Source organism: Heterocephalus glaber, unplaced genomic scaffold (genome assembly GCF_053883595.1).
Source record: "Heterocephalus glaber isolate CG9 unplaced genomic scaffold, H.glaber_assembly_v1.0 deba00001060, whole genome shotgun sequence".
In the NCBI taxonomy this organism is placed as follows: Eukaryota; Metazoa; Chordata; class Mammalia; order Rodentia; family Bathyergidae; genus Heterocephalus; species Heterocephalus glaber.
Window position 1 is genome coordinate 3,035,683 of NW_028258185.1, and position 20,720 is coordinate 3,056,402.

At 39.9% G+C, this 20,720-nt stretch overlaps 1 protein-coding gene across 1 annotated transcript; it reads left to right on the top strand.

The window, feature by feature from the left end:
* Window positions 1–4,858: 4,858 nt before the first annotated feature.
* Window positions 4,859–10,628, top strand: LOC101710617 (olfactory receptor 7D4). The gene is made up of 2 exons (XM_087209686.1): window positions 4,859–7,000; window positions 10,545–10,628. The coding sequence occupies exons 1-2, from the start codon at window positions 6,053–6,055 to the stop codon at window positions 10,626–10,628; spliced, it is 1,032 nt and encodes a 343-aa protein (XP_087065812.1). The 5' UTR covers window positions 4,859–6,052.
* The last annotated feature ends 10,092 nt before the right edge of the window (window positions 10,629–20,720 follow it).

Sequence of the window (20,720 nt, forward strand, 5' to 3'; positions counted from 1 at the left end):
TTATTCTTAGTGTTAATGGGGCAACTTGTATTCTGATTAGAAAGTTCTTGTCTATGCCTATGTCTTCAAATTTTACACAGGGTTACATGTGTACATATTTTATAGCAGCACAAGTCATACTACATAAATCTTGGAAGTGGCCTATATCTAATGATGAATGGATAAACAATAAATCATATTTATACACAATAGAGTACTACTGAGACATAAGAAGAATAAAGTTGAATTATTTGTGGAAAACTGACCTACTTTGCGAGCATAATGTTGATTGAAAAAATATCAGACATAGAAGGCTAAATATAACATGGTTTTTCTTATGAAAGAGACCAAAAATATAAATAATTTAAAGATCAAATACAGTGCAGATGATATGAAACAGAGAGGTATATTGGGAGAGATGTGAAGTGTATCTGTCATGGGTGAGAAGGGAAGGTAGGGAGGGAAAATGGAAGTAAAAATAATTATGATGTGTTATAAATATGTACCAATTCTCTAAAAACATAATTATTATGGATCACAAACACATACTAATGAAAAGAGATATCAAAAATATCAAGGTAATGAGAAAAGAAACATAAAAGCAAATGAAGGAAAGAAAAAAAATAGGAACTTTGGTAGTATTTTCATATCTTGAATGGGGGGATAGGGCTTTGGGAAGTTATTTTTGGGCACAAGAAAAGGGGAGAAGTAGGAGGAATGTATAATGGGAGATTGAAGGAATCACTGAGAAGGCTGACCCCATGAGCTTGCTAATAGAAAACTTGTTTTTGAATCCTCCACACAATTTTGGTGAGGGTTAACCTGACATGACCATGAAAGATATAATCTAAACTGAAACACTAATTAATTCTTATTCTGCATTTCACATATACTACAATATTACACATATATACTAGATGTAAAGAGAAAAAGAAAGAAATGGAAAACACACAAACATACATAAACTGAAAGGTAATAATCCTCTGAATCCTTTTTATAATGCAGGCAGAATTCAATAAGTGTGTTCTTCCTCCTTAGTTCAAAGATGAAAAGTTATTTTCTTGTAGCAATCACAAGGGGCTGAATTGGAGTTCTCAGTGGTTGGGATTAGGAATTTGAAGGTGTTGACTAAAACGAGCTGGTTTACCTACAATGCTTTGCTGTCTTGCCTAATAGTGAGTGAGGTTCTATTTCCTTTTGAAGCAGACCTCTGTCAGATTATAGCTGCATTCCTGAGGCTTGACTGGTCAGCTGTTTTTACCTCTGTCTTAAGATCAGACAACTTTGATCATCTCTAAGGGGGCATAATGCTGCAGGGCTAGGCAAGTCCCTAGTTGTCTACTGATCTCAAGAGGGGCTTGTTCAACTCTGCCCCTTCCCTCCCTGAGAATCCCTGCTGTCACTTGTGCCTACTTCCTCCATGCCTCTCTGGGCAAAGCAACTATGTCTCAGCTTCTCATACCACTGCTCATTCTCAGCTCTCCACCTGCACCCAAATCTCTCAGCACACCTCTGCAGGAGTCTACGCAGCCCATGATTTCACTGGCATTTAAGCTTTGCTGGAGGACAGCCCCTCTGGTAGGAATTCAGTAGCATTTGGGGGGCAGTGGGTGGGGGCTCATATAGCCACCAAGCTCATCAGGTTTTGGTGAACACTGGGATGGAGACACATTAGCCTCAAAGCACTGTGATGTTTTGTGAGTGTATGGAGGGTGAGGCTACAATGCAGTAAGCTTAGCTGCATTTTGGTGAGACAGTAGGAGAGTGCTCACCTGGCCTCCATTCCAGTGTCTTTCCTCTCTCCTCAGTTTATACCAGTCACAACCTAGACTCATTCTACAAAGCCCAGAGTACCAGGTTGCTGGTCTTAGAAAGGACTGTGCCCTTGTTCTTTGGTGTTCCTAGGGCTTGCCCATCCTAACTCTGATTTGCACTTTCCTCACTGCCCTAATCTGAGGAGCCTGTCTCCTGTGAATATGCCACCAAATGCCAGTAGGAAAAGGGCTAGGCCAGGTGGGCACTGGCTATGTGCTACGCTGGGTCATGTTATGTTTTGACACAAGTATACAATGTGTAATGTTTGGAAGTTTAAACATATTTGTTTTCTCAAAAATTTACCATTCTTTTAGGATGAAAAGTTTAAACTCTTTCTTCCAGCTTTCTAAAATATACAGGAGATAATTGCTACCTAAACTCACCCTACTGTACATGAACACTCAAAACCACATCAACATGGGTGAACTAGAATAATACATATTAAGTAAAGTAAGCCAGGTGCAGAAAAATAATACAACAAGGTCTCTCATGAATTTTATAAAATTTATCTCAATAATAAAGGGCAAAATCATGATTTTCAAAGGCTGGGGAAGTGTTTGGAAAAGTGATTGGCAAACAATACAAATTTCCAGTTAGATATGAGGAAGAAGTTCAAGGAATGAATTGTACAGCTCAATGACTACAGTTAATGATAGTACACTGTATTCTTGAAATATTCTGAGTGACTATTAAGTGTTTTCTCAACAAAAAAGACAACTGTAGGAGGTAATGCATATGTTAATTTTCTACATTTAACTACTTCAGAATGCTTCTTTCAAATGTCACATTGTACATTACAAACATATCATTTCGTTTGATACATTTTAAAATAATAAATTTGAAAAATTAAAGAAAAGAGAAAAAAATGAAAGAAAGGTCTTTTTTTCCTTCATAACATTGTGGACACCAAATTGTCTATAAAATCTAACAGTTCTGTGGAAGTGTATCACAGAGATTTTCCTGGAGTAGATTTTTAAAAGAAATCACACATTGGTTAGAATTTGAATTCAATTGTGAATTTGAAATCAAACCAAAGGGGGAAAAGTTTCTACTTGGAGAAAATAGATTTCTTTCACACTGTGCTACCTCTGTAGACACACAATGTACTGAAATATTTTCCATTCTTCATTGTTCTCTGTACCTCCCAAGAGAATTGGATTGTTTGGAGAATGCAAAGACAACAGAACAATTTATTTAATTAAGAGTTCTGAGGATTTCAAACATTTGAACATTAGAAACTAAAACTATGCTCCTATTGGCCCTCACCTGTAATTCTCTGATCTCAGACTCAATGAAAATATCAAGGCAAAAAATATCAAAATGAAAATATCAAATCCCTAGGCAAATTGTGGAGAAATACCAGTAGAGGGGATGGATGTGTCCTGGTGTGGGCAGGTGGAGGAAAAAAGGAAAGATTGAGACAAGGTGGACACTGAGATATTCCTCTAGAATAATAATATTAGAAAATTCAAATATTTCATTAGTCTATGAAGGTTAATCTCTGCACTTCAAAGAATCTTTGAAGATCTTTGAAGTTTCCAGTGAGATCTATAATTTTTTAGTTATTCTTCTACTTCCTTATCTCAATCTTTGATTCCTAGGCCCTCTCTCAAAAAAGTTATTTTCACAGGAGTGTCTGTCTTCTCCAAAGTTTCTTATAAGTTGTAGCCTACTGTTAGATTCCTTGCACCAAATTATGTATTCATTATCAACTGACTGAAAATCTATTATCCATAAGGTATAACTAATTAGTTCCAATTTAATGAGAGTTTTTTCTACTGTATTCACTATTTTTACAGGCAGGTTCCACTTCTTGATAAGCTATAATCACGTCATATTGTGGGTCTAATTTCATCTTAATGTCCACAATAGCATCTGCCAATAATGTAACTATTTCTTATGTTTAAAAATCAATTTCCTCTTTTTTTTTTTCTTTTTTTTTTTTTTTTTGGACCGGGGATTGAACGCAGGACCTTGTGTTTAGGAGCAGGCATGGTTTGTCTGAGCTAAATTCCCAGCCCTACTTCCTCCTAACATATTAACAATCCCTTTACTTGTTCAGGAAAATATTGAATAATTAAAGTAAAAGAAACAGCCTCAATATTTTCATGAGTTTAACACAGATATTGTCACTTTTAAATGTAGTGTCTCATTTTGACTATATTTTGAAAACAATTGTTCTTTATTGAATTACAAACACTTCCTTGGTTTCTTCTGCTTATTATAGTCTCTGGCCTGGATGCTAAACAGGTAAATGCCTAACAAATTTTCTCAAACACATTTTCTATTGTGATTCTGGTTAGGATTTATATTATTGACCTGTTTTGTGATGAATTATGTTAACCAACATCCTTATGTTAAGCTAGTGTGTTCATTCTTAGAATTGACATTCCTTATTCTAAATGTGTTATTCCTATAAAATAAATATGATTTAATTGTAATTAACTTTACTACAATTGTGTCCCAATTCAAGTTTCTAATGAGCTTGAAGATTTCCCTTTAGTGATATAGCACTTATTTTGCTAGTGGTGCTTAGTATAAAACAAATATATGTCATTGTGGAAGCCTACAAAATAACCAGAACTCTGTAAGTCCCCAGTAAGACAAATGTTGAGTCCAAACTCTCATGTCATCAGCACTGCAAATAAATCATAAACTTCCCTCTTACGCCAAGCTCAGTATCTGAAAGGGAAAGTGTATTTTCTGTTCTCAGCCTAAAAGGATTCATTTTTTCCTCTTTCTTTTCTGATTGACAGTGATTCATATTTCCTGAGTTTAGCTCCAAGTTTTCTGTTTCAGGGAAAACTCTCCTATGCACCATCAAAGATTAAACTGGTTCCCAATAATATTTTTTCTGTCTTGAATTAGTTAACAATCCCTAAACATTCATAATACCTTTTAGGCCATGCAGAATGCTGTTTTACAAGTGTTTTTTCACTTTTTAATCATTATAGGATGATTTTATTTGTATTATTCTTGAATATTTTAAATCAAGTATATCAATGCAAATTTTGGCTATTAATTCTGATAATTTTAACACACTTAATGCAGTACCCACCCCAAAACATGGACACTCTGACACATGCCTTGTATTTGATTTTAATGCTAGTGCGCTTTTAAACCTCTTGTCTGTGTAGTCCACATGGTTTCTCCTGGACTTGGAAGAATATGCCTGGAAGGAATTCTGTGAAAGAAAGATACATAATGATTTTTATAAATATGAAATGCTACATAGCAATCAAAAGAGATAAGAAGGCTGCTGTGATTGTAATTATTAGAATTTCGTACATAATGGAAACCACAGTTTAGGGAGATATTGCTTAATGATAGCTATCCGAGACCTACTTATTGAGATAGAAAGAACAAATTTGTATTCATGAGATGTCCTTCTTACCACAAAACAATGTTGCCTTTCAACCTACCATGTAGTCAACATTGCTACTCCTACTGCAGAAGAGATGTATTTGCAATTAAATATCTTTCCAAAGATCACAAATGTGTTACATTGATGAATCAAGTTTCTATTGCAGAAGTCTAACTCAAAACCCCAATTATTAAATCACAGCTCTATTCTGTACCCTCTGAGACTCGCATATTATAATAAAAAGGAGAATTATAATAACAATAGTAATAATAACATCTATCATTTATTTAGACCCTACTGAAAATAAAGGCATTTTTAGCCTTGCAAACTGTAACAATAATTACTGCATTTTTAGAGAGAGAAAAATATGTTACCAAAAGTTAACTTTTACATCGCTGTGATGTGTCAAGTCATAGAGTAAAGGTTCTTTGACTTATAAATCCATGTTGAATCAGTATCATAAAAGTTTTAAACTAAAGTGGTAGGTGATTATGAAAGAAAGTACATATAAAGTCTTCATTTATTTAGGAAAGATAATATCAAATAAAATGTGAGTTTATGCCAATAAATTCAAGGAAACAAAAGGGAAAATAAAAGAAGGGAGCCAAAAACTTAAAGAAAGATTTTTCTTTTCTAGGAAAAATAAAAGGTGAGAGTCAGGGATATAAAAAAATACACATTTGTGCTATATTAAAGTCTGTGATGATAATTGTACACATTAAAAGGAAAATGAGCTCTGATATTTCTATATGAACCACTGCCATTGTCTGAACATAAGAGAGATTGAAGATCACCCACACAGGTGATATCATAAAGTGGAAGCTAAGTGAGGATGCAGGTGGATGTTTATTGAATATCATAATTCTTCCCTTTCCCTGAAGATAAACCAGTGACATGGAAACTAAAAACCACAGTGGAGCATCACAGTTCCTCCTCCTGGGTCTCTCAGAGAATTCTGAGTTGCAGCCCCTTCTCTTTGGGCTCTTTCTGTCCATGTACCTCCTAGAAGTGCTTGGGAATCTGCTTATTATCCTGGCTGTGAGCTCTGACTCCAATCTCCATGCCCCGATGTACTTCTTCCTCTCCAACCTGTCTTTTGTGGACATCTGCTTCATTTCTTCTTCAGTTCCCAAGATGTTGGTGAACATCCAGGCACAGAGCAAAGACATCTCCTACAGGGAGTGCCTCACTCAGGTGTATTTTTTAATGCTTTTTTCTGCAATGAATGATCTTCTGCTCACTGTGATGGCCTATGACTACTTTGTGGCCATCTGTTACCCCCTAAACTACACAGTCATTATGAACCACCAATTTTGTGGCCTTCTGGTTCTGATGTCCTGGATGATCATTTTCTGTGTCTCTGTGATTCAAATTTTCCTGATGATGCAGATCACTTTCTCTACAGGCACAGAAATCCCTCATTTCGTCTGTGAACTAGGTCAGGTTCTTAAAGTGGCGAGCTCTGACACATTCATCATTAACATCCTTGTCTATGTGGTAACTTCTCTTCTGGGTGTGTTTCCTGTGACTGGGATCTTCTTCTCTTACACTAGGATCATCTCCTCCTTACTGAGGATGTCTTCCTCTGCAAGCAGGTATAAAGCATTTTCTACCTATGGGTCTCACCCCTGTGTGGTCTCCTTGTTCTATGGAACAGCACTAGGGGTGTATCTCCTTTCAGCTGTTGCTCATTTTTCCCAGGGAAGCATGAACACCTCTGTGATGTACACTGTGGTGACCTCCATGCTGAACCCCTTCATCTACAGCCTGAGGAACAAGAATGTGAAAGGGGCCTTGGGCAGACTCTTCATCAGAGCAGCCTCTTGTCCTTCATGGACCAGTGTTCTCTGAAATATATGAGAGTTAGAACCTCCAAGGTAACTGGTGTGAAATTTAATATTCCTGCTCCTTTGTTCCTCTAAATGACATGCTTAATTTCTTGTATTTCCCAAACACCTGAGACTTTAAAAATATATTTTGGTTCTTTCTCCTCAACAACTCCCTCAGTATTTCCCATTATACTTGTCTTTCCTAAGTATGGTGTCTACATTTTAAAGTTAAGTTAGATTTCTCAGATATTTCTGAAACTTCCAACATGATGAAACCACTTATATCAGATACTGACATGGTTTCCTCCAAAACTATTGCTCGAATGTTAATGGTCTTCACCATAATTTTCCAGATAAAAGAGAATGAAAATTATCAAAGTTCTTACTATATCAAGACCATGCTTGTTTACATGCATGAATTCATTTAATCCTGAAAATGTGTCTGCAGTATTTTCTCTCATTCACACAATTTCTTAATGGAAAGACTGACTTTTTCTTTGGCTGTCCTACCTTTGACAAAAAACCCCAAAACACCACAAAGGTTATATTTTTAATATGAAATCTGGAATCTGTCTTTGAATGTGAGTTTTTAAAATTTGCTTTGTAGTGATATCATGTGTAGTTTAACTCTGAGATGTTGCTGGAGCCTTTAAGAATCTTATGTCTTTCCTCTCCTCCTTTCTTTTCATGTCCTTGTTCTGCAGTAGATGAAGGGATTCACCATGGGAGTCACAGTAGTGTACAACACTGAAGCCACTGTGCCATTTCTGGGAGAATGTGATACAAATGAACCAATGTACACTCTGTAAAATAAGCAAACAACTGAGAGATGGGATCCACAGGTGGAAGAGGCTTTATACTTCACATCTGATGATTTGATTCTTAAATGGTACTGAGAAACATAAGTCTACATAATGCTGCATCTCTGCCTGTCTCTTACTAAGGATGAGAATCAAACACACATCCTCTGGCAAGTCTGTAGTTAAGGTTGGGTCTCTGTCCTCAGCTTTGATACGAACACAGAGTCATGTAGGATCTGCCTGATGCAGACAACTACAGAGGAGGCACAGGTTGGTAGATCACCAAAGTGGAAAAATCAGCATGAAGGACTGGAGGCACAGGCTGATTGTTGATTATTAATCACATGACTTTGGAGCTTCCAGACACAGAACACATAATTAGTCAAGTTGTCCTACATTCTCCAAATCTCTAGGGACTTCTTAATATAAGTGGAAGATGAAGAAGAACAGGAAAGAAATGTCCTCAGAAAGGAGTTTTCTCATTCTACTCAGCAGAAAACTTATGAATAATTTCCATTTCTATTTTGTCTATTTTATTAGTACATATTAATTGTATACATACAGTAATTCAGTGTGATATTTTCCTGAATGCATAAGATGGCATTTGTTATAGCCAAGCATTCCTCTTCCACTCTCACTCCTGCCCCACCCCCCTTCCCAGAACTTCTCCCTCTAACCTCAGGTGCACTTTGTATAGCTGCTGCATATGAGACAGAAAGCACAGTGTTTGTAATTCTTTGTCTAGTTTATTTTTTGGAAAACTCCATCTGCATTTTTTTCATGGTTTATTGTGGTAAAATATACATAAAATTAACATTTGCAGGATTTTTATGTTCATGGTTCAGTAGTATTAATTAAATCACATCATTTTGTATCCACATATAAGCATCCACATAAATTTTTCATCCTCCCAAATGAAATATTTGTACCCATTTAAAAGTTTTTCAATTCCTCCACCCCCAATCCTGACTACCTGCATGTGCTATGAAACATGATGAAGAGGTGAAGTCCACAAACTGCACACACACTGCGTCCAAAAATGCCTGATATGCACTTCTACTTGTTTAGCTTTGCTAAATTTTCCAATCCATATTCCAAATGGATGCTAAAGTCCTGAGATTACATATTTGTGCCTGAGAACTTCTTCACAGCATTGTTAATGTCCTTGTTTCTCAAACTGTAACTCTATAAATTCATTATGGGATGACCCCACTGTATATCCCTAAGACCACAGCCCCATGTTTGGAAAAATGTGGTCCAGCTAGCACAATATATACCCCAAGTCCTGTTCCGTAAAGTAAGCAAACAACTGATAGTGAGGTGTGAAGGTGGAGCAGGCTCTATACTTCCTGCCTGATGCTCTGTTTCTCAAAATGGAGAACATATTGTTATTGTAAGTGTAAAAGATCCCTGAGATAATAAGATGGCAACAATAAAATATATGATGATATGTTTGATAAAAGTATCAGAAAAGGCAACATTAAGGAGTTGAGAGAATTGACATAAGAAATCGTCAATTTCCGCTTCCTGTAATATGTCAGCTGTGAGACACTCAAGTTGTGCAGCAGTAAGTTTAAAATACTGAAAAAGATGCAAGTGCTAAGCCAAAAAATTGAGGGTTCTTGATGATCTGGTAACACAAGGGGTTTCAAATGGATACAAAGCAGTCACAGCCATCATAGTCAGAAGTATGTCATTTATACATAGAAAATGATATAAAGAGACATTTCTTTGAGCATTAAGGACCATCTGTAGCCAAAAATTTAATAAGAATAAATGAGAAAGTAATTAATGAGAAATACATACACATACAAAGACATACAGGAAAATTACAAGAGCTTAAGAAATAGTGGAAATGAAGGAACATACCTTTTAGGGGAAAGGGAGTCAGGATATTGAAATTCACAGGATTTGCCTAAGGTATCACAATGTTCACTTAGGGTGTCCTTAGTCCATTAAAGGCAAGAGGCTGCTCTGCTGAGGAGTCTTCCCAAGGCTCCCATCACATCCTTGTTCTTCAGGATGTAGATGAAGGGGTTCAGCATGGGAGTCACCACAGTGTACAGCACAGAGGCAATCATGCTGGCCTGGGAATAATGGGTCATGGCAGAGCTGAGGTACACCCCAAGTGCTGTTGCATAGAGAAAGCAGACAACACAGAGGTGAGACCCACAGGTGGAGAATGCTTTATACCTGCCTTCAGTGGAGGACAACCTCAGTGGAGGACAACCTCAGTAAGGAGGAGACAATCCTAATGTAAGAGAAGAGGATCCCAGTCACAGGAAACACACAGAGCAGGGCTGCTGCTACAAGCAAGAAAATGTTATTGATAGAGGTATCAGAGCTGGCCACCTCGAGAACCTAAACTAATTCACAGAAGAAATGAGGGATCTCAGTGCCAATAGAGAAGGTCATTGGCTTCATCATTAGAATATGAACCAGGAAAAAACAGTTAATTGTAAGCCTAGGCACCAGAATCAGGAGACTACATTGTAGAAGGTTGATAATGACCATGTAGTTCAGGGGGTGACAGACACAAAGCGGTCATAGGCCATTATCATGAGGAGAAGATCATCCATTGGAGAAAAAAGCATTAAAAAATACACCTGAGTGAGGCACTCCATGTAGGCTCTGTGCCTGGATGTTCACCAGCATCTTGGGGACTGAGGAAGAGGTGAAACAGATGTCCACAAAGGACAGGTTGGAGAGGAAGAAGTATATGGGGGTGTGGAGGTGGGAATCAGAGCTCACAGCCAGGATAAGCAGATTTCCAAGCACTGCGAGCAGGTACGTGGACAGGAAGAGTCGAAAGAGAAGGGGCTGCAATTCAGGATCTTCTGAGAGACCCAGGAGGATGAACTGTGATGCTCCTGTGTGGTTTTCTGCTTCCATGTCAATAGTTTTGCACCTTAGAAATAAGCAAAAGTTTTAAAAACATCTAAGTAGGCCCAGGTACTTTGCTCAGTGCTTCTGCCACCTGTCCTGCAAGCACAAGGTCCCGAGTTTGATCCCTGGCACAAAAATAAATAAATAAATAAATAAGCAAATAAACATCTAAGTAAACCTCAAGTAGCTATCACTTCACATTATCACCCTTGTATTGATATCCCACACACCTCATGATTCCTGCTCTGTACAGTGATGCCTATAGGCAATGGGAGCTCATTCCACTTTTAAATATTGATAATTTTTCAACCTTTTAGAATTGGCAGAAATATCTTGTGTTTTACATCTACTCACTTAATTCTCCTTTTTGAATTTATGGATCAACTAATATGTATTAAATAATTTCTTCTTTGTTATGACACTCCTCAGATCCTAGAGGACATTCCATGTATTTTCCTTTATAGTTCCCATATTTTTATGTCTATTAGAATGTATAAATTAAACAATCTTTATTCTATTACTTGAAAATTCCTACTGAAATGACAGTAGGAACACACAATGGCTTATTTTTTTTCCTAAAATTGTTATTAGTGTAATTAATACCCTGCTTTTAAGGATTAAAATATCTTAGCGTGCAAAAGGAATATGATGAGTGATATGTGTCATTACCATTATTATTATTCTCTTTTTTATAATAACTGTTTTTGATATGTTCCTCTCTCAGGAAACATAATCAAGCTTGACTTAGAATTTGGGTTGATGAATCAGACTTGGTGGAGTACAATTTGGTTATCAGCTATATGACCCAGAGAAAGATATGTAAGCTGCCATAGCTACAAATACTTTACATTTCCAATAGGAATTGTAAATGTCCACTCCATGATAAGATTGAATGGAGAAATTAAATGTCATGATGATGTATTTTTCCTCTGTTCCTGTGATATGCAATGGTCATTATACAAATATGAGCTTATTGACATAACAATAAATCTCTCTTGCATTGTTATCATTTAGCAAGACCTCCCCAAACTAGGGCAGTCATTGTGGGAGGAATCATTATCTTCACACATACAAGAGGTCTGTTAACTGCTGTGACCACCATGTAGCATTTCTATTTATGATTATCCCTATGGATGCTACTTTCAGAGAATGTCTTTCAGTGAGTTCTCCTAATTGAGAAAAAGAAATGTGAACTTAGTAGATTGAAGAGGAAAAAATCACACTACTATTAAAATTAAATATGAGCCATGTGTTATTGTGTTTAGCTATGTGTCTATGCTCTTGAGTGGTGATATATCACATTAAAATCAACAGTGAATTGTCAAAATGCATGTCTACTATGTTTCCTGAAAATACTCAAAATTTCTGTAAATCTAATCCTCTTAAAATCTTAAAGGCCTAATGCAGGTTTTGGGAAAACATTTACAATTTCCATGTCAGAAAAGAAGTCAGCATTACTGATGCCTGTAGACTGGAAACTACTTAAATACAGAAACACATTATCAGAGCACAATGTATAGTGGCAAAGTGGGTAGGAGAGGCTTTTTGAAAGAGAAATTTCGTGAATGACAGAAGAATGAGTCTTTGTTAATAAGTGAATTCAAAGAAAGAAGAAATATTATATTATAGGGTCAGGGATCAGAACATGTGGTCTACTTATCAAATGAGATCTTGTTATAGGAGGGGATTTGAGAGACCAGTGAGATAGCAAGCGGAGGAAAAGGGTCTGAAGGGACAGAGTATGTGAGGCCCATGGTGGAAATTCCTTTTTCTTTCCTTAATGGCCCCGTCACATTGATAAATTCATGTTTGTGGGTCTGATATTATGACACATTTGTCTCATCACTTGTCTTTCCAGATGTTTACATGATGCCTGTCACTTTGTATATGCTGAACAAATAAAAATATGTGATGCATAATAATTACTGAAACCAAAATATCAATATATCACAATAAATAAACGTCAAATTCTTCCTCAAGGTGTTACTCACAAATAGCCACAAATTTGAATAGTAAAGTAAAATGTATTTATAGTTTGTTTAAAAAATAACACTCAAAGTTGTGCTGAAAACACAGAATCAGCCCGCCTGACAGGCAGGTCTGTGGACGCGGTCCTGAGGTTGCCAGTCACACTGAAAACACTGAATCAGCCGGCACCCCAGCCACAATCCACTGGACACCACACCCACCCCCGGCTCCTTTGGCCTCTTCTCTGTACAGCCACCTGGTTCCACACTACAAAGATGCAGAGGACACTGGACCACCAGACAACTGGACTGGAGCTAATCAAGTTCCCAGCATTTAAACAACTCCTAACCAGAGGTAGGGGCTTCTGAGCCACTGTACCACAGCTCCTGGTCCAGAGGAGGGGGCTGCCCAGCCACCATCCCTCCCACTGCTCCCAGCCCAGAGAAAAGGGATTTTGGGCTGCTGTCCATCCTGAAACTCCCAGCCCAGAGGTAGGGGCTTCTGAGCTGTCATCCCACTGCTCCTGTTCCAGAGGAAGGGGCTTCTGGGCAACCAACAATCCCATTGCTCCTGGCCCAGAGGAAGGGGCTTTCAGGCCACCATCTATACTGCTGCTCCAGCCCCTGGCCCACCTCTCCCAGCTCAGAGGAGGTGAGCCACCTGAGCCACCTCTGCCCCCCCCCCCAGTTGAAATGAGCAAACACATAAATAAGGCTCAAAACTTGACCTCCAGATCACCTACAGCAACCAAAAGGGAAATGAGATGGAACACTCTGATACTCAACCACCTGGACCCACTGAACTGGCAACAAAAGGGGATCTGGAAAAAATGAAATCAGAAATAATTTCACAGATAACAGGAGAAATTGTGCTCCTACTGCAAGACATGATTAATAAATCTAGAGAGAAGGTGAGGAACATGATGGAATCCCAATATAGGAAACAAATGGAATCCATAAAGCAGATGCAAATAGATTTCCAGGACATGAAAATCTCCATTGAAAGTCTACACAGCAGAATGAGCCAATGTGAGGACAAAATTTCAGATATAGAAGATAAGATTGCAATTAATGACCAGGAAAAGAAAAAATTGTTTCAAACTTATAAGGAAACATGAGAAATCAATCCAGCAACTGCCAGATGATGCAAAGTAGAATAACATAAGACTGATCAGAGTCAATGAAGAAAGAGGAGAGAGTACAGATGACATAAAAAAAAACTCCTCACAGAAGTAATGGCAGAAAACTTCCCAAGCAGGGGAAAGGAACTTGACATACAGATAAGTGAGGCATATAGGACTCCAAATAGCCTTGATCAAAAAAAAATCTACACATAGGCATATCATTGTTAAGATTCCAGAAACTCAACAGAAGAACAAAGTTCTACAAGCAGTTGGAGAAAAGAAACAAATCACATACAAAGACACCCATCAGAATCACAGCAGACATCTCAACACAAACCATCAAGGCAAGAAGACCTTGGAGTGACATATTCCAAGCCATAAAAGAAAACAGCCTCCAACCCAGGTTGATGTACCCTGCAAAACTATCTTTCAAAATGGATGGAGAAATAAGGTACTTTCATGACAAAGAGCACATCAGGAACTTCATGAATACCAAACCAGCACTCCAAAGAATTTTACACAATATCCCAGGAACAGACATTGAGAATCACAACCCCAGGAAGCAAAGCAGAATGAACCCATCTGGAATGACAAGAAATTAAATATAAAGGGGGAGAATCCAACAAAAAGAAAAAGTCATAGCAATGACAAGACAATATGTTTCAGTTACAACCATCAATTTATTGGTCTCAATTCACCAATCAAAAGCAATAGCCTGGTAGAATGGGTCAAGATGCAAAATCTAACAATGTGCTGCATAAAGAAACACACTTAATTCAAAAGGAAACTCATACACTGAAAGTTAAAGGGTGGAAAACAATACTGCATGTGACAGGAACCAAAAAAAAAAGCAGGACTAGCTATCCCCTCAGCAGATCAAGTAGATTTCAAACCAACATTGATTAAGAGAGATGAAGAAGGACACTACATCCTTGGAAAGGGAGCAATCCAAGAGGAAGAGATGACAATCATAAATATCTATGCACCAAATACTAGTGTGCACAACTATATAAAACAAATATTAATGGACATGAGAAGTCATATATGCACTAATACAATTGTAGTGGGGAACTCAACACCCCACTGTCACAAGTAGATACATCAACTAGACTAAAAATAAGTAATGAAATACTAGAACTCAATCATACTCGAACAATTGAACTTAACAGATGTTTACAGAGTCTTCCACCCCTCAAAATCAGAATAAACATTCTTCTCAGCTCCACATGGGTCATTCTCCAAAATAGACCATATACTCACACATAGAACATGTTTAAGTAAGTGCAAAGGAATTGAAGTTATCCCTTGTATATTATCAGACCATAGTGCGATGAAATTGGAGATCCATAGCAAAAGAAACTGGAAAAATTTCATAAACACATGGAAATTGAGCAACACACTTCTGAATAACCAATGGGTCAAAGAGGAAATTAAACAAGAAATCAGACAGTTCCTTCAATTAAATGACAATTGCAATACAACATATCAGTATCTATGGGACACAATGAAAGCAATCTTACGAGGAAAGTTCTTAGCACTGAATACACATACTAGGAAAACAGAACGAGCCCAATTAAACAACCTGATGCTGAACCTCAAGCTTCTAGAGAAAGAAGAGCAGGACAAACCCAAAGCTCATACAAGGGAGGAAATTATAAAGATCAGAGGACAAATCAATGCAATGGAGCCTAAGGGAATGATACAAAAAATCAATGAAGCCAAGTTGCTTCTTTGAAAGAATCAACAAAATTGACAAACCCTTAGCCAATCTTATCAGAAAAAGGAAAGAAAAGGCCCAAATCCATGCAATTAGGAATGAAAAGGGTGAAATTACAACAGACCCAGCAGAAATCCAGAGGATCATCAATACCTACTTCGAGACCCTATATGCCAATAAGATGGACAACACAGAAGAAATGGACAGATTCCTAGATACATATGAATCATCAAAGTTTAATGAAGAAGACCTAAAGATTCTGAACAACCCAATATCAACCAAAGAAATTGAAAATGTAATTAAAATCTTATCAACTAAGAAAAGCCCTGGCCCTGATGGCTTCACTGCTGAATTCTACAAGACATTTAGAGAGGAACTATTGCCGCTACTGTTTAAACTCTTCAATGAAATTGAAAGGGAAGCAATAGTTTCAAATTCATTCCTGGAAGCAAGCATCACCTTGATCCCCAAAGCAGAGAAAGACCCAACTGTGGGGGGCCTTGGCCCCCCGCTAGAACTCTTGAGTGCCTTTTACGGACATATCTGGGCCTGCTGCAAATCTACCCGGCAACAAGGAAGTAGCCCCAGTACCCTCCTCTTGCTCCTCCCCTCTAGCCCTATGGTATATATGTTGTAGCAGCTTCCACAATAAACGAGACTTGGTCAGAAACCTGTCTTGTCTCCATCTCTCGTGTCCCCTGTCCTTTGTCATTCTCACTCCCCCTCTAGGGTCTCCGTTGACTTACCTGTGGGCCGGGACAAGTGGCGCCCCAATGTGGGGCCAGAGAACGGGGGATCCAGTGAAGAACGCTGCTCAGGGGCCCAATAAAATAAAATAGAAACAAAAGAGGATTGCGTCTGACGTGAACCTGCCGTCTTTCCTGCACCTCGGTGAGTTGAGCAGTGATTATGGGACAGGGCATTAGCCAGCATGAGTTATTTGTACAAGGTCTTAAAGAAACTTTGCAGGCACGAGGGGTAAAGGTTACAGTCAAACAGTTGTTAAAATTTTTTGATTATATTAGAGATCTCTGCCCTTGGTTTCCCGCCAAGGGTACTATTGATGAGAGGAGATGGAAAAGAGTAGGGGAGGCCCTTAAGGATTATTATGCTACTTGCGGACCAGGAAAGGTCCCGATCACTGCATTTTCTTATTGGAATCTTATTAATGACATTATCTCTCAAAAAACCAAAGATCCAGTGGTGGCTCAAGCCATCCAGGTCGGGGAGATAGCTCTCCGATCAGAGGAAGGGTCGATCACTCTCCCTCGGAGTGAGAAGTTTGTAAATACCCTGCAGGATGCCAAGATGGCACCGAGGCCCGAGCCCCTGCGGGACGGGACTCCCTCAAAGGATGAAGGAGAAGACTTGATGTCTTTTGATAGCGACGATGACTCAGACAAGAAAAAGCAAAATGTTATTGATGAGGGTTTACAGGCGGGCTCTGCCTCTTCCAAGCCTTTTAAAGAGAAGCTTCGGTGCCCCTCAGCTTCCGCCTCCGCTCTTTCAGCCCCTGCCTCTGACCCTGCCCCGCCTGTTAAGGAGGTACCAGCCTTGTATCCTTCCCTGCGACATTTCAGAAACCCCCCCTTTCCACAGAACGGTCCGGGGGAGGCTGACTGGGCCAATCTCGAGGAGGAGGCAACCAGATATCGCAATCCTGATTGGCCACCCGTAGTTCAATGTCCGCCTCCTTATCTTCCAGTACCCAACACTCCCATTGCGCCCGCTTTAGCATGCCCTGTTGTTGATCCCCAAAAAGAACTCTGGGACAAAATAGAATTTCTAAAAGAACAGATAAGGTTAGAAAAGAAACATCAGGAACTTATTACCCAGCTTGAAGGCTTAAGAACAGGCAAAGCCCATAAAAATGTCCGTAGAGAAGACACCCTTAAGCCACGACCCCCCATTAGAGGGGCGACCCCCAGGGTGCCATCTGGATCAAGGGTACCCCTAGAACTTGAAACTGTGGAAGTCTTTCCTGTAACTGAGACTGCTGACAGACAGGGACAGGCGTGGAGACACCATAGTGGTTTTGATTTCAAGGTTATTAAAGAACTTAAAATGGCTGCAGCTCAATACGGGGCCACTGCACCTTACACCATGGCTATTTTAGAATCAGTGGCAGAAAATTGGCTCACCCCGATGGATTGGCAGACTCTGGCCTGCGCCACCCTTACAGGAGGTGATTATTTATTATGGAAATCTGAATATGTTGAAAATTGCCGAGATACTGCTAGACGCAATGCTCAGGCGGGTAATGGTTGGATACTTGATATGCTTCTAGGGGATGGGACCTATGCTACCAGCGATCAGCAGATGCAATTTGATGTGGGGTTATATGCCCAGATTCAGACCACAGCCACTAGAGCCTGGAGAAAGCTCCCTTCTAAAGGGGATGTGAGTGCTTCTCTCACCAATATCCGACAGGGGCCTGATGAGCCCTTCGTGGATTTTGTTCACCGCCTGCTCACAGCAGCGGGTCGGATTTTTGGGAGTGCATAAACCGGGACAGATTTTGTTAAACAGCTTGCTTTTGAAAATGCAAATGCTGCTTGCCAGGCCGCCATCCGGCCTTATAAAAAGAAAACTGATCTCTCAGGTTACATTCACCTTTGCTCAGAAATTGGGACCGCCTACCAACAGGGACTTGCTATGGTTGCTGCCATGCAGGGTTACACGGTCAAACAATTTTTGTCATGCTGCCCAGGCAATAAGTGTTTCCGGTGCGGGACAACGGGTCATTTTGCCAAGGAATGTCAGGTCCCTAGGGCCTTGGCCCCTGGGGCCTCACTTCAGGGGCCTTGCCCTCCATGCAATAGAGGAAGACATTGGGCGAGAGAATGTAGGTCCAAGACGGACGCTCAGGGCCGGCCCCTCCTGCTTGTCCATAACCCGGATCAGGGAAACGGGAGAGGGGGCCAGCCCCAGGCCCCCACACCCAAACAAATTTACGGGGCGCTCAATTTTGCTCCAGCAAGCAACAATCCATTTCAGACCTCTTCAGAAAAACAACGGGAAGTGCCGGACTGGACCTCAGTTCCACCGCCCACACAGTATTGACTCCAGAAATGGGGGTACAGGCCCTTCCGACAGGGGTCTTTGGGCCCCTGCCTAAGGAGACCTTTGGGCTTGTAATAGACAGAAGCAGCAGCACTATGGATGGGCTGCTGATCTACCCGGGGGTGATTGATAGTGATTATTCTGGAGAGATTAAAGTTATGGTTTCTTCCCCCAAAGTCATTAACGCCATTCAATCAGGCCAGAGATTTGCTCAATTGTTACTCCTTCCCCTTCTCCCTACCTCTAATAAGGCTCTTAACAATGCCCAAGGCAGCCAGGGATTCGGCTCATCCGATGTCTACTGGTCGGAGATGCTTTCAGCACAGAAGCCTCTCATGACCTTATGGTTAGATGGGAGACAGTTTTCTGGATTGGTAGACACTGGTGCTGATGTAACTATCATCAAAGGAGAAACTTGGCCTCGGGCGTGGCCATTAAAAGACACCCTCACCCATCTCAGGGGTATAGGTCAGAGTCAAAATCCTAAACAAAGTGCCAAAGATCTGACCTGGAGAGACCAAGATGGTAATCAGGGCACCATTCAACCTTATATCATCTCAGGGTTACCCATTAATCTATGGGAGAGAGACCTATTATCACAAATGGGGATGATTATTTCTAGGCCTAATGAAATTGTCACTATGCAGATGTTTAAAAATGGGTACATTCCAGGAAAAGGGCTACGTAAAAACTCTACGGGCATTATACACCCCATTGAGCCAGTCCTTCGGCCTCCCTGAGCAGGGTTAGGCCATTTTCCATAGGGGTCATTGACACTCCTGTGGTCCATACTGAAAAGATCACCTGGCTCTCAGATGATCCGGTATGGGTCGATCAATGGCCCCTTTCCAAAGATAAGTTATTAGCGGCTCAGCAGCTGGTGCAGGAACAGCTTCATGCTGGCCATATCATCCCCAGTAATTCCCCATGAAATACTCCCATCTTTGTCATTAAAAAAAGGTCAGGAAAATGGAGACTCTTACAAGATCTTAGAGCAGTCAATAAGACCATGGTACTTATGGGAGCTTTACAACCCGGTCTTCCCTCACCGGTAGCTATCCCCCTTGGATACTATAAGGTTATTATTGATTTAAAAGACTGTTTTTTCACCATTCCCTTACACCCTGCTGATCAAAAATGCTTTGCATTTAGCCTTCCGGAGACCAATTTCTGTGCCCCAATGCAGCACTTTCAATGGCTAGTGCTGCCCCAAGACATGGCCAATAGTCCCACCCTATGCCAGTCATTTGTGGCCACAGCCCTCCAATCCACCCGAGACAATTGGCCTCAAATGTACATTGTCCATTATATGGATGATGTCCTAGTGGCGGGACAGCTAGGAAGTGAGGTTTTAGCCTGTTATGCTGATCTCTGACAGGCCCTTGAATCTCGTGGCCTCCAGATTGCCCCTGATAAGGTTCAGCTGAAAGACCCCTACACTTACCTCGGATTTCAGATGAAGGGACATAACATTTCCTCTCAAAAGCTTACCTTACGGCTGGACAATCTTAAAACCTTAAATGACTTCCAAAAATTGCTCGGAGATATAAATTGGCTCATGCCATATTTAAAACTTACTAAACATGACCTAAAACCTCTCTATGATACCCTACAAGGAGATAGCCACCCCACTTCACCTTGGGAGCTCACTGCCGAGGGGTGCAAAGCCATTAGCAAGGTAGAACAAGCCATCCAAAATCAAACAATTACCTTTATAGATTATAACTCTCCTTTACAGTATGTTATCTGCAAAACCTCTCTCTCTCCCACTGCTGTTTTCTGGCAAACCGCTCCCCTTATGTGGGTTCATCTCCCGGTTTCCCCTAAACGGGTCTTCTATCCCTATTATGTTGCAGTTGCAGACCTGGTTATCTTAGGCAGAGACCATGGAAAAATGTATTTTGGAAAAGAACCTGATATCATTATCCAACCCTACCCTAAAGATCAAATCGATTGGCTTATGCAGACTACTGATTCCTGGCCAATTGCTCTCGCTTCTTATTCAGGGTTAATAGACAATCAGTATCCTCCAAACAAACTATTGACTTTGCCAATAGACATGAATTCATTTTCCCAAAAGTCACTTCCTGTTCTTCTCTACCAGAATCCCTATTAGTTTTTACAGATGGTTCTTCCACCGGGATAGCTGCCTATGTGTGGGACAATAACATTGTCC

Bases quoted from the DNA above. Each gene is read 5' to 3' on its own strand.
- LOC101710617 (XM_087209686.1), top strand. From the start codon at position 6,053: ATGGAAACTAAAAACCACAGTGGAGCATCACAGTTCCTCCTCCTGGGT. The intron at 7,001-10,544 runs GTTCTCTGAAAT...GCTCACAGCCAG, and splicing joins CTTGTCCTTCATGGACCAGT to GATAAGCAGATTTCCAAGCA.